The following is a 12366-nucleotide window of genomic DNA, read 5'->3' as shown; positions in this document are numbered from 1 at the left end:
AAGAAGAAAAAAAAACAGTTAACAAAAATTAACTTTGATGAACTAATGAATCATGGTGAAAAAAAAGCCATGAATTCTATGTGCAGTATTCCCCTAGCGCTGGAGTTCTCCCGTTCTCCTTGATCGGTAAACTTGGTCTTGGCTTGCTGGTTGTTCGTGCTGATCTTCTGGGGGAGGGGCCTGTTGCTGTGGTTTCCAAATGTCTTTGCCGGAGGCGGAATTGCCCCGCCCTTGTCGGTCCGGGCTAAGCAAGCTGCTCAGGTTTGATCTCAGGAGCTTTTGTTCCCTGCAAGCTCTCTGTACAGCCTTGGGGGACCAGGGCAAAAATGGTGGCCTCCCAATCTCCACCCGGACGAGCTGAGAACTCGGGGTCCCGCTCCTCAGTGTGCCCCCAGAGAAAAGCAGTCACTCCCGTGTCCCCGGTCTCCGGCTGCACTCCGTGCTCACCCGGCCTGTGACCGAGCGTTTCTATCTCTGGCACCCGACCCCGTGTGGAGTCTCCAAACCCAGCAGATCCCTGTGGTGCGCTCCTGCGCCGCTCCTCCCGGGGGAGGAAGGGGAGTCTCCCCGGCTCTGCCGCTTGTTGGGTCCCTGCTGGAGGAGCAGTGGCCCGACTGGGCCGCGGATCACAGTTTATGGCCACCCCGAGCTGAGAGCCCGCCCCTCGGCTCCGTCTCTGCAGCCGGCTTCCCCGCTCCGATTCCCGGTATCTCTGCCGCACTCAGGCACCCCCGGTCTTTCTGTGACCCCGAGGGTCCTGAGACCACACTGTCCCGGGTGGATTCTACCCCCTGCTCAGCCACTGGAGCAACATCCCTCAGCGGAGCCGACTTCTAAAAGGTCCGATTTTGTGCTCCGCGGCTCTAGCACTTGCCAGAAGTGGCCGACGGAGGCCCCCTCCCCCACCGTCTATCCTCCCGAATATCGCCTCGGATTCACTTCTCCGCACGTCCTACCTTCCAGTAAGTGGTCGCTTCTCTGTTCAGAGAGTTGTTGCTACTCTCCTCTTCGATCTCCTGTTGAGTTCGTAGGTGTTCAGAATGGTTTGATCCCTATTCAGCTGAATTCCTGAGACCAGACGAAATCCAGGTCTCCTACTCCTCCGCCATCTTGCTCCGCCCCTCCCCCGTCCTGTGAACATTTGAAAATGTGTGTTCCCTGCAGGCAGTAAAAATGTCTATTTGGCTTCTGAATCATACTATTCAAATATTCCATGCTATTCTACCAGCACTAGCTTTAAGCGTTCTAACACATAGCTGATCCTGTACTGTCCTATCAATATTAAAGTAATATTTACTGACATTGCCCAAACAATATAAAAAATATATTGTGCTCTAATTTCCTTCCACCTCTACCCCACTCATTTTCTTGAAATACTATGGAATTTTAGATACCTTTATTTTTAAAGCTCTTGGGTTATATAACTTTTATTTCAAAAATTGTTTCTAACACTTGCGTTGTTTCATATCTCTATTTATCACGATTGTTTGCGCTGTGGATTATTGCCCTAGGTTTTTTTCTTCTCTCCCTCTCTTCCTCCCCCCACCCCCGAATTCTTCACTTTGATTCATTCCGCGGTGGTGGAGGGGACTCTTCTGTATTATTCAATATTATTTTGCTTGAAGGGCTTGTGGTTGACTTGCATTCTTCTCGGATTTTCTTTACTTGTGTGGTAAGAAGGTTTCTCTCTAATACTTCCGGGAAGCTTGGAAATGTTCGAGACGTCGGAGCGGTGCGGGCTGTGGACAGGACTGGACCTCCTCCTCCCAGGGTCTGGGGTGTCGCGGAGCAGGCAGGGGACAGAGCCGCGCAGTGGACGGCACAGACCAGGCCACCGTGGGGAGGACACCAGGGTTCGTTGTCACTGGTGGGGACAAGCGGCAAGGCCTCGGGCGGTGCTGGGGCAGGCTGTGAGGGGCAGAGGGAGCAGGGGAGGCTCCCTCCAGCGCAGCGCACGTCGGGGGGCCTGGACTCCACGTTCGCGTTTGCACACGGGAGCCACGAGCAGAGCGGGTGACTGGGGACGTGGTGGCGGCTGACAAACAGAGGGGGCTCCAAAAGCAAGCTGAATCCAGGCGGGCACAGGTCCACATTTGGGGATATCAGAGAAGCGAATCAGAGAGAAGGCAGGCCCTGGGGAGACCAGGAGTCATTTAAAGCCCCCAAAGTGCGCTTTGTCAAAGGGAAAGATGGGGCCCAGAGGAGGACCTTTCTTCCTCCCCGATGACGCCCCCCTGAGACACGCGTAAGCAGCGGCATCTCACAGGCAAGCGGACTGAGGCTTGTGGGGCCACCTCTTACAACAGCTCGGCTCGCAAACAGCACGGCCAGGACCTGAGCCCACGCCCACAAGTCTCTGGAGCCTGAGCTTGCCCCCGACGCCGCAGCGCCTTGCATCATGGCGGACAGTGTAGACTTACCCTCTTCTTTTTTGAACCAGTTCCTCCTACCTCGTGGAAACCCAGTGCCCTTCTTGGCACTGTCCAGCGAATGCCCTGCCTTCCAAAAGCGAAGGTGCTTTTTCAAGGTGTTCTCTATTGGAGAGTGATTTTATGAGGAACAGAAGTTCACTAAGGTCACCTCGAAGAACGGATCTTTTCGTGTAAGGACATGAAGCAGCCTTGCCCCATGCCCCTCGCGCCGGTCTCTCGGGGTCTCCGCCGACGCTCTTGCCCTGGCCTCCGGCCGCTATTGCGGGGGGATCAGCAGGCGCAGACGAGCCGCGCTCCGAAGCACCAGGGTCCCCGCCCCAGTCTGACCACTAGAGCAACTGGCCAGGCCTCTGGGCAGCGTCTCCTCCCCCCTCTCCCCTGCTCTACGGCCGCCTCGTCCACCTGCATGGTCAGCGCCCGTTCCCCCCTCATTCGGGTTTTCGGTTCCCCTTTAAGGAAACTTCTTTTTCTGCCAGTCTGCCAGTGAGTCACTCCTCGTCTGCTGGCCCGACGTCATGTTCTTGTGTGCCCTTGGTTGGTTTGTTTCCGCTTCTCCAATCCTGGGGAAAGAAAGCAAAAATAGCCTGAGGCCTTTTAGCGATGGGATGTGAGAGTCAGAAGGACGGTGACTTCCTCTTGCCTGGGTAACAAACTGCTGCCCGCCGGGTGGTTTAGGATCTCAGGTATGCTCCTACAGTTCTGGAGGCCAGAAGTCCAGAATGAGTCCGAAGCGGGGAACATCAGTGTGTCGGCAAGGCTGTTCTTTCTGGTGGCTCCTGGAGAGAGCTCACTCTGGCCTCCTGGCCTCTGGACACGGTCTCTGCTCCCGCGGTCACATTCCCTCCCCCACCAAGCCGAGCCTCCCTGTGCCTGGCACTCACAAGGACAGCTGCAGTTACACGGAGGACTCAGCCAGAAAACCCAGGAGCATCGCCCCATCGCAAGATCTTTGACTTTATCACAACTGCAAAGCTCCTTTTGCTAAGATAACATGCATAGGTTTCCCAAGATCTCCTGTGGGTTTCTTGGGGAGGTGTGTGTCATTATTCAAGCGCCTGGAGCCTGCTCTCTGGCCTCCAAAAATTTGTGTCTATCCTGTAGGTATTCACCCCGTTCAACCCATTATACCGTCGACCCGAAGTCCAAAATCTCATCTGAGTTGTCTCAATTAGGTATTGGTGACACTCTGCATAGGATCCATCCTGGAGCAAAATCCCTTTCCACTTGTGGGGACCTGGAAAAGGATGTTATCTGCTCCAAAAATACAGTGGTGGGACAGGTATAGGGTAACAGTTACACACATTCCCCGTTCAAAGGAGAAAACAAATTAAAGAAAGGAGTCATTAGCCCCAAGCAATTCCAAAATCCCACCAGGAAAACTCCACTCATTTTCAAGGCCTGGGAGTAATCTGTGGCTCAAGGTTTCACCCCCTGTGCCCATGTCTCTGCCCCCTGGGCTAAGGCTGTTGCCCTGAGAGTCATCCTTCTGTGTTCCTGAAGGGCAGGACACATTTATGGTGACTATTCCCATCAGCCTGTTTTCTGCCTACAGAATTTTGAAAGCCCAGCTCTCTCCCTTCATCCTGTCTTCTCCGTTCCTTGCAGACCACGTGGGCACTGTTTCTACCGGTATCACGGTCTCAGAAATTTTGTGTATTGCCCATGTGTGTCACAGGGATGCACTCCACCTGATGAGAGAGTCTTCCAAAGGTCTTCTCTGGATAATCTCATCTCTATTCCTGGCTTCTGTGGAGGGGGCTGGCGGGATCCATGAGTGACACATCTTATCCCTCCAGCACCAGTAGAAGGTTGTGTGGTCCCACCCTTGGCCTTCATGCTTCCCTGATGTTGAGTCTCCTAATGGTAGCATCTTCTTCAGTCTGGGTGGGCTCAGGGTCCTCGAGGGCTCTTCGGCTCCCTGCGTGCATGGATGGGGCAGATGCAGTGACCCAAGGGCAGTCTAGGAAGCTGTAGATGGGACCTGCTAGGGGCAGAGGCTGGGAGCTGTGCGCACTGACTGCTGAAGGGAACCCAGGGAGACGAGCAGCATCAGCATCTATCCTAGAATGACACAGCAGATGGTCCGATGGCTCATAGAAGTATGGCACAGTGATGAGGCACTCTCTTGGTGGGCATGTTTTCTTCCCTTTTATCCAAAATGGTGTTGCTCCTTTCCACCTCTTTGCTCCGGAAGGTTCTTTAGAGATTAGAGAGGTTTAAATACTGGAAGACAAGTCCTAACTACAAAATTCCATGAATCCCATCCCCTCCGTGCCTCTCTCCAGCCCTGGAAGATGTCACGGTCTTAATCATTTCTGAACACCGACCAGCTGCTAATTGGGCTGACGGAGAAGTGAGGCCACCGAGTGCAGTCCCACAGGACAATGCGATTGGTGTGAGGTTGGGACATGGGACAACTTCTCTGTCCTGAGCAAACGCCATCCACTTAACCCATCTGCCATCTGGGGGAGTGATTCTGACAGGCCACGTTTCGTGGCTGTACTGCTGTTTACAGCACGGGCTGATGATGACACGGGACTGGCTCTGGGCTCTGGTACATGGGTTCACCGTGCCCACACAGCCCGTTGTTCATCCCCACAGTAACAGGTGGCATGCTTTTTCGGCCACCTCATTGTCTTCTTACTTGTGGTGTCTAGAGGGCCACGGCCAAGCACTGGTCCCCATTTCTTGACACTCTCTGTGCGCCCACAGGGTGTGGGCCTGGCCTGGCCCCAGAGCGGCCGTGCCCCTTGGTCAGACTCGGACCCAGACTCACACATGGCCACGGACTGACCTGTGTCCCCCCCCAATTCATTTGTTGAAGTCCTGACACCCAGTGTGATTGTATTTGGAGAAAGGGCTTTTCGGAGGTCAGATGAGGTCCTAAAGTTCAGAATCTTACTCTGCTAAGATTGGTGACGTTATACAAAGAAGGAGAGTGAGCAATCTCTCCCTCTTTGTGTGCAGGCATGTTGAGGCAAGGTCACGGTGAGAAGGTGACCATGTGCACACCAGGAAGAGAGCCCTCATCCAAATCAAAGCCTGCCAGATCTTAATCCGGGACTTCTAGCCTCCAGAACCATGAGAGGTGGACAGAGATCCTATTGCAGAAGCCACCCCTAGCAGACCGAGACACACATATGGACAGAAAAAAAGAAATCCATCAGCACAGAAAGCGAGGACCTGAGCATCCCACCCCCAGCCCTGGGGTAGGACACACATTTATACCCAGATTCTGTATTTGTGTACCCTTCTTGCTAGTTTTCCCCTAAAGCCCTGACTGAGATACTTATTTCCAGGCTCTGTATTTGGATTGTGGCTTTTGGCAGGACTTTTCTCCATCTGGATCTGCTACAGCTCAGCCCTAGAGCTGCACTCTCTGGTGAGTATGCCGGGGCAGCCCAGCAGCCAGTCCCCTTGAGGGTCGTTCACTGCCCAGGATCCCTGACTCTGAGGCAAGGTCACCTCCAGCCTCCCCAGGAAGGTGGCACATGGAGCCCCTGGCTTGTGCAGGCTCCATGCTGAAGGACAACACCATGATGTTGGGGACCCCTGAGCCGGCCTCCAGGAAGCCCCCCCCCCCCCCCCGCTTCCCAGGAACGACAATTGAGTTCTGTGTTACAATCTCTCCTGGGTGTCGTGTCCTGGTTCTGCAATGAAGCTGGATGGCCCTTGTGCCTGCCCGGTAATTAAGGTTAATGAGCGCACTCCATCTGGAGGGCGGAAGGATGAATCTGTTTTTTTTGAGTCCACATCCCTGGCATTCCTCCCAGCCAGAAGGATCCAGAAAACACTGACAGTCTTCTTCTGGGGCCTGTTCCAAGGTTATAGAGCCTAGTCCTGGCCCCAGACTAGACAGGGGTGGTCAAAAGACAATCTCTCCCAGGTCTGACCTCTACCATCTCCGCAGGGTATCCATAATAACTTAAGGCAGACCCTGGGCCCGGGATTTCAGAGTCTGAGTCTGAGAGGCCAGACTGGGTCCTGCTGTGACACTCCAGCATGTTCATCCTTCCCCAAGAGCCACCAACAACCATGAGGCATCAGCACCACAAGACCCGTGGAACAGGTCCTGGCCAGGTTGCCCCCAGCTCAGCCATGCCATTGCTCTGAAACCCAGAGAAAACGCCTTCTCCCTACATCCCAGGCTCTTGGCCTGTGAAATGAACGTGTTTTCAAAGTATGGTTCAAGGAACCCGAGGATTTCCATGGATGCCCAGAATGGAAACTGCATACCACACTCAGGATGGTGTTACTGCTAGACAGGGTGAGAGGACATGGCTCTGTGGGCTAGCAGTGACAATAGAAGGATATACTTCTGGAAATAAAAGGAAAAAGCAAAGAGGATTTGGTAATAGCTACAAATTCTGCATGAGGAAAATGTGGGCACTTATTATAATATGGTTTGCACTTTTCTTACATCTCCCAATGAAAGCAGGAACAGGTCTCGACCTAGCAGGGAGTAGGGCACTAACCTCCCACCTTAACACATGCATGTGTACATACTGATACTTAAAAGTTCTTTTTATTTTACTTTATTTTATTTTAAGATGTATTTATTTATTTTAGAGAGAAGGAGAACATGAGTGGGAGGAGAGAGGGAGACAGACTCTCAAGGAGACTCTGCGCTGAGTGTGGAGCCCAACTCAGGGCTCGGTCTCACGACCCTGAGATCACGACCTGAGCCGAAACCGAGAGTTGGATGCTTAACTGACTGCACCACCCAGGTGCCCCTAAAAAAGTTCTTTTTATTTTATATAGATTATATCATATTTGAAGTATCATTCCTCAGTTTTTCCACTTAAGAAAATTTCTTAGATCTCGTTTGTGCACGTGTGTGTGTGTGTTTCTTTTTAATAGCCTCAGAGTATTCCATGACAGATATTTATCATGACCGCTTTAACCATTCCAAAATTGACATTCAGTTTGTTCTCAGTTCTTTTTTACTATTCCAACAATGCTGCAGTGAACATCTTTCAAAATCGGCAGCAAAAGAACAGGAGAGCTTTGACCAAACATATATGTCCTCAGCCCCAGGCCTGGGCTTCCATGTAATCATTAGTGGCTATTAGCTAATGACCAGTGTTCTTAGGGCTCATGCTCTTGTAGAAATTCAAACATCAGTTGCTGAATAATTCTGAGTGGTTTATCTCACAGAGTTTTCATCTGTCTCAAGGCATTGAAGAGAAAAACTAGAACTCAAGACATGCCAAGAAGAAACAGCCCAAAGAAACACTCCAGGTTCTCAATTCAGAACCCTAGAGGGCGAGAGGGGTGCCTGGGTGGCTCAGTCGGTTAAGCGTCTGCCATGGGCTCAGGTCATGATCCCAGGGTCCCAGGATCAAGCCACACATCGGGCTCCCTGTTCGGCGGGGAGCCTGCTTCTCCCTCTCCCTCAGCCTTCCGCTCCCCATGCTTGTGCCCTCTCTCAAATAAATAAGTAAAATCTTAAAAAAAAAAAAAAAAAAGAAAAACTCTGGAGCGCAAAACCATAGAGTGTTGTCAAAGCAGAGGTGGTCACTAGCCCGGTTAACAAGAAGTCAACCGCGCTTCCAGGGAGCTCAGCCCCATGTTGGATTAACTCGCCTGCCTAAATTCTAGCTGTTTACCAGAGCGGGCAGTGAACCTGCTCTGCCAAAGAATAATGTCATCCAGAGCTGTTCATACCACAACTGTTCATATCAGTGCTTGATATCCCAGTGAAATTTGTATCAGATGTATCAAGAAATTGAAAAAAAAAATAATAGAAGCAGACCCACAGATGACCCAGATGCTGGAGTTGTCAAACGTGGTCTTTAAAACATTGTGATTAAGGTGTTCAAGAAAATAGGTAACGAGGTGGAAAATTTCACTGGAGAGCTGGAAGTTTTTTTAAAGGATCCAGTGGAAATGATACAACTGGAAAGTATGGTTTAATTGGAAATTTGAATAGGTAGATTAACAGCTAATTGGACAGAGGAGAAGAGAAGACTAATGGACTGGAAGCTGCTTCAGAATTGAGTATTCAGACCACAGCACAAAAAGAAAAAAAATACAGAAATAAAGATTAACAGGCAAATCAACATAATGAAAAGGTCTACGTGTATTTGGAGATCCAGAAAGGGGAAAGTGAGAGAATGGGACAGACAAATATTTGAAGAGGGCAAGGACCAAAAGTTTCCAAAAATTGATGAGACATGAAGTGAGACTGAAGAAGGACTACACACACTTTGCAGAAAATACAGAGAAAACCATACCCAGGCTCATCTGCAGTAAACCAAAGACAAAGTCCTTAAGACAGTCAAGAAAAGGCACATTACTTTCAAAGAAGCCAACAGGTAAGACCTCAGGGAATATTATTCCCATGAGCCCTTCCATCCCAAAAGTCATGCTGGAGAACATGTGAGCTGACAGGAGAACCCCAGTGGCAGGACCAGATGGGCGCTAATGTGTCTAACTGGAAAACTGAGATTAAAACAATAGTTAAATGCGATGTGCCCTCACCACGGGACAATAACAGAACCAGCGAAAACGTAAAGACTGGGGGAAAAAAGTGGAAATTAGAATGAGCTCCCTAATTTCTTCATCTGTAATAGCTGGGAATAAAAAGATATTTAACGTTGACAATTCAAATTATAGAAATGTAAGCACATCTAAAAGAACAAAGAAACCATCAGAGAGCTAATACTAACGACTAAAATCAGGTGGTGGTAGAGAAAGAACTAGGAGTAGCAATCAGAGATAAAGAAAAAATTACAAACAAAATAAAAATCAGATGAACAAATAAAATTAACATATTTATTTCAACTCTCTGCTCCCAAGGTCAAGAAAGAGACCCAGGGCGCCTGGGTGGCTCAGTTGGTTGAGCGACTGCCTTCGGCTCAGGTCATGATCCTGGAGTCCCGGGATCGAGTCCCACATCGGGCTCCCTGCTCAGTGGGGAGTCTGCTTCTCCCTCTGACCCTCTTCCCTCTCGTGCTCTCTCTCTCTCAAATAAATAAATAAAATCTTAAAAAAAAAAAAGAGAGACCCAATATCCAATAGAAAAATAGATAAAAGATATAAACTGACCTTTTTCCTTCACGAAAAGGAAATACAAACGGATCTTAAGATATTTAACCTTGAGGGCGCCTGGGTGGCTCAGTAGTTTAGCGTCTGCCTTTGGCTCAGGTCATGGTCCCAGGGTCCTGGGATCGAGCCCCGCACTGGGCTCCCCACTCTGCAGGAAGCCTGCCTCTCCCTTCCCACTCCCCCTGCTTGTGTTCCCTCTCTCGCTGTCTCTCTGTCAAATAAATAAATATAATCTTTAAAAAAAAAAGATATTTAACCTCATTCACTATGAGAAATGAAAAATAAAAATACTCCCAAGAGTTACAAAGACACATGCACTTGTCAGACCTCGAGAATGACACACTTGAGTTTCATGCAACTCACTGTAGGTGAGTATTACTTTTCAAAAAGCCATAAGCAAGTACTGAATTCTAATTAATGATATGCATGCTGAGGTGCTTCAAGTGAAGTGTGCGAACACCTGCCTCTTTCTTTGAACTGCATCCTAGGGCTCCTGGGTGGCTCAGTCGTTAAGCCTCTGCCTTTGGCTCAGGTCATGATCCCAGGGTCCTGGGATCGAGTCCCACATCGGGCTCCTTGCTCCACGGGAAGCCTGCTTCTCCCTCTCCCACTCCCCCTGCTTGTGTTCCCTCTCTCTCTCTCTGTCAAATAAATAAATAAAATCTTTAAAAAAAAACCCCAAAAAACTCTTATGAACTGCATCCAAAAAGGAAGGATGGATAGATGAATAAAATGAAATAAAATAAACATAGCAAAATGTTAATAATTGTAGAATCTGAGTGGTAAATATGTTTACTCTGCAATTTTTTCAAATTAAGGAAAAAATATCTCTGGATAACATTTTCCCCCAAATTGGCAAAAACTGAAAAACTCAGTAATGGTTTTCAAGGTTGCAGGACAACAGTAGAAGCTTACGTAGGCACAGACTTCTAGAGAGAATAATTCCAATTGGAATTAAAATGGATATATCCTTAGGGATGGCAGTTGCACCTGTCAGAATGTAATCTACAGATGTACTCAGACACATGCAGAATGACGCATACTCCATCGTTGCATGATAAACGAAAGATGAGAAATCATCTAAATGTCTAATCAACAAAAGAATGGTAAAGCATACTATGATATACCCCTGCAACAAAACATAATATGGCTATGAAAGAAGAAAAGGGCAACTTTCTTTGTATCAGTGGGCAATACTCTCCCAGATAGATGATGTGAAAAAAGTAAGATGGGCAACAGTTTGTATAACAGACTTGCATTTGTGTAAATAACAAATAGATAAACATCTGTGTACGTGCACAGAATATACCTTCAGATCAGAAGGGTGTATGAGGCGCTTGGAATGGTAGTGGTCTCCCCCTAGACGAGCTGGATTACTGCGGGTGGAGGAAGTTTTCGCTGTTTTCTCCTTGTGCTTTTTGAATTTTGAACTATGTACAGGTATTATTTGTACAAAACTGTTAAATTTAGTCCTCGGGGCACCTGGGTGGCTCGGTCGGTTAAGCGTCTGACTTCGGGTTGGGTCATGATCTCAGAGTCCTGGGATCGAGCCCCGTGTTGGGCTCCCAGCTCAGCAGGAGTCTGCTTCTCCCTCTACCTCTGCCCCTCCCCCTGCTCCTGTTCTCTCAAGTAAATAAAATCTTAAAAAAATTTTAGTCCTCAAAAAACTAAAAGTAGAATAACACCGATCCAGCAATTCGGCTTCTGGATATATATACACACCCAAAGGAATTGAAGCAGGGTCTCAGAGAGGTATTTGCACCCTCATATTCATAGCAGCATTGTCCACCACAGCCAAGGGGATGGAGACAAGCCAATTAGCCATCCGTGGATACGGGTAGACCAAACACGGCACACACTGCGCTGGAATACTGCTCAGCCTTAACGGGGAAGGAGCTCCTGACACCTGCCACAACGTGGATGGACCTGGGGACGCCACGCCCAGTGAAGTAAGCCGGTCACCGAAGGACAGATACTGCAGGATTCCACTCACGTGAGGTCCCGGGAGGAGCTGAGTTCACAGAGACAGAAAGGAGGTGGTGGGGCGAGGGCCCGGCTGTTGAAGGGGGCCCCGAGTGTCAGTTTTGCAGGACGAAGAGCTCTGGAGCTGGAGGGTGGGGATGGTTGCACCACGGCGTGAATGTCCTTAGTACGACTGAACTGGACGTGTAACAGTGGGGACTCTGGCAAATTTTATTACGCATATTTTACAAAAAAAAAATTAAGACACGACAGTTTGTAAAACACAGAAGGAAGGAATAAGGGGTTCGGGCCCCACCGGCGCGCTGGGAGGAGCGCCCGCTGTCCTTCCCGCCGGCCGGCCGGCGCCCACATGGCGTCTGGGGCTGCGTGTCTTGGGAAGTGACCGGCCTCGGTCTGTCCTCTTCTGTTTCAGCGGCCGCAGGTGCCTGCGCTCGGGGAGAACGCTCTCGGCCTCGCGGCGCCCAGCCACTGCCCCGCGTCCTGCAGCGGCCGACCCGGACTGCCGGCCCCCCAGGGGCCCTTACGTCGTGGTGACCACTCCGACCGCAGGTCCGTGGCCCCCGGGGCGGGTGGGAAGCGAGACAAGTTCTGAGCGAGGGGACAGCGTGGTCGCCGGCGGTTACGCTATGCCACGACCGGCCAGCCCAAAGCCTGCCTCGGTGGCTCCCGAGCGCCGGGCGTGGGGGCCGAGCCCGCCTGGCCGCCGCCCCCGCGGACCGAGAGCCACGCGGGGCCCCCCGGTGCGCCCCTCCCCGCCCGTGCCTCAGTTGCCCCACCATAGGACCGGCACAGGGCTGCCCGGGGGGGGGGGCTGGCCTCCGGCTGCGTGAGGAGGAGATGATACACCCCGTGCGCAGTCACAAGTACAGCTCAGGTGTGGGAACGTTCGGGGGCGACGGTG

General features: G+C 50.6%; 1 protein-coding gene across 5 annotated transcripts in view; it reads left to right on the top strand.

The window, feature by feature from the left end:
* CTXND1 (cortexin domain containing 1) overlaps window positions 1-12366 on the top strand; it is a 65430-nt gene that overhangs the window by 48637 nt on the left and 4427 nt on the right. The window contains exons 2-5 of one of the 5 annotated variants that reach the window (XM_073882172.1): window positions 5400-5641; window positions 5762-5814; window positions 11277-11431; window positions 11878-12014. In XM_073882172.1, coding sequence (XP_073738273.1) covers window positions 11403-11431; window positions 11878-12014 — 166 coding nt within the window. In that variant the 5' untranslated portion in view covers window positions 5400-5641; window positions 5762-5814; window positions 11277-11402. Of the gene's footprint in view, window positions 1-5399; window positions 5642-5731; window positions 5815-11258; window positions 11432-11877; window positions 12015-12366 lie in introns of all 5 variants that reach the window. The other 4 variants (XM_073882169.1, XM_073882170.1, XM_073882171.1 and 1 more) reach the window with 4 other exon arrangements.

Source organism: Callorhinus ursinus, unplaced genomic scaffold (assembly GCF_003265705.2).
Source record: "Callorhinus ursinus isolate GAN/ISIS: 27379988/994484 unplaced genomic scaffold, GSC_fseal_2.0 scaffold45, whole genome shotgun sequence".
NCBI classification, from domain to species: domain Eukaryota; kingdom Metazoa; phylum Chordata; class Mammalia; order Carnivora; family Otariidae; genus Callorhinus; species Callorhinus ursinus.
Note: the sequence above shows the minus strand (reverse complement) of the source record. Positions and strands in the feature narration are given on the sequence as shown.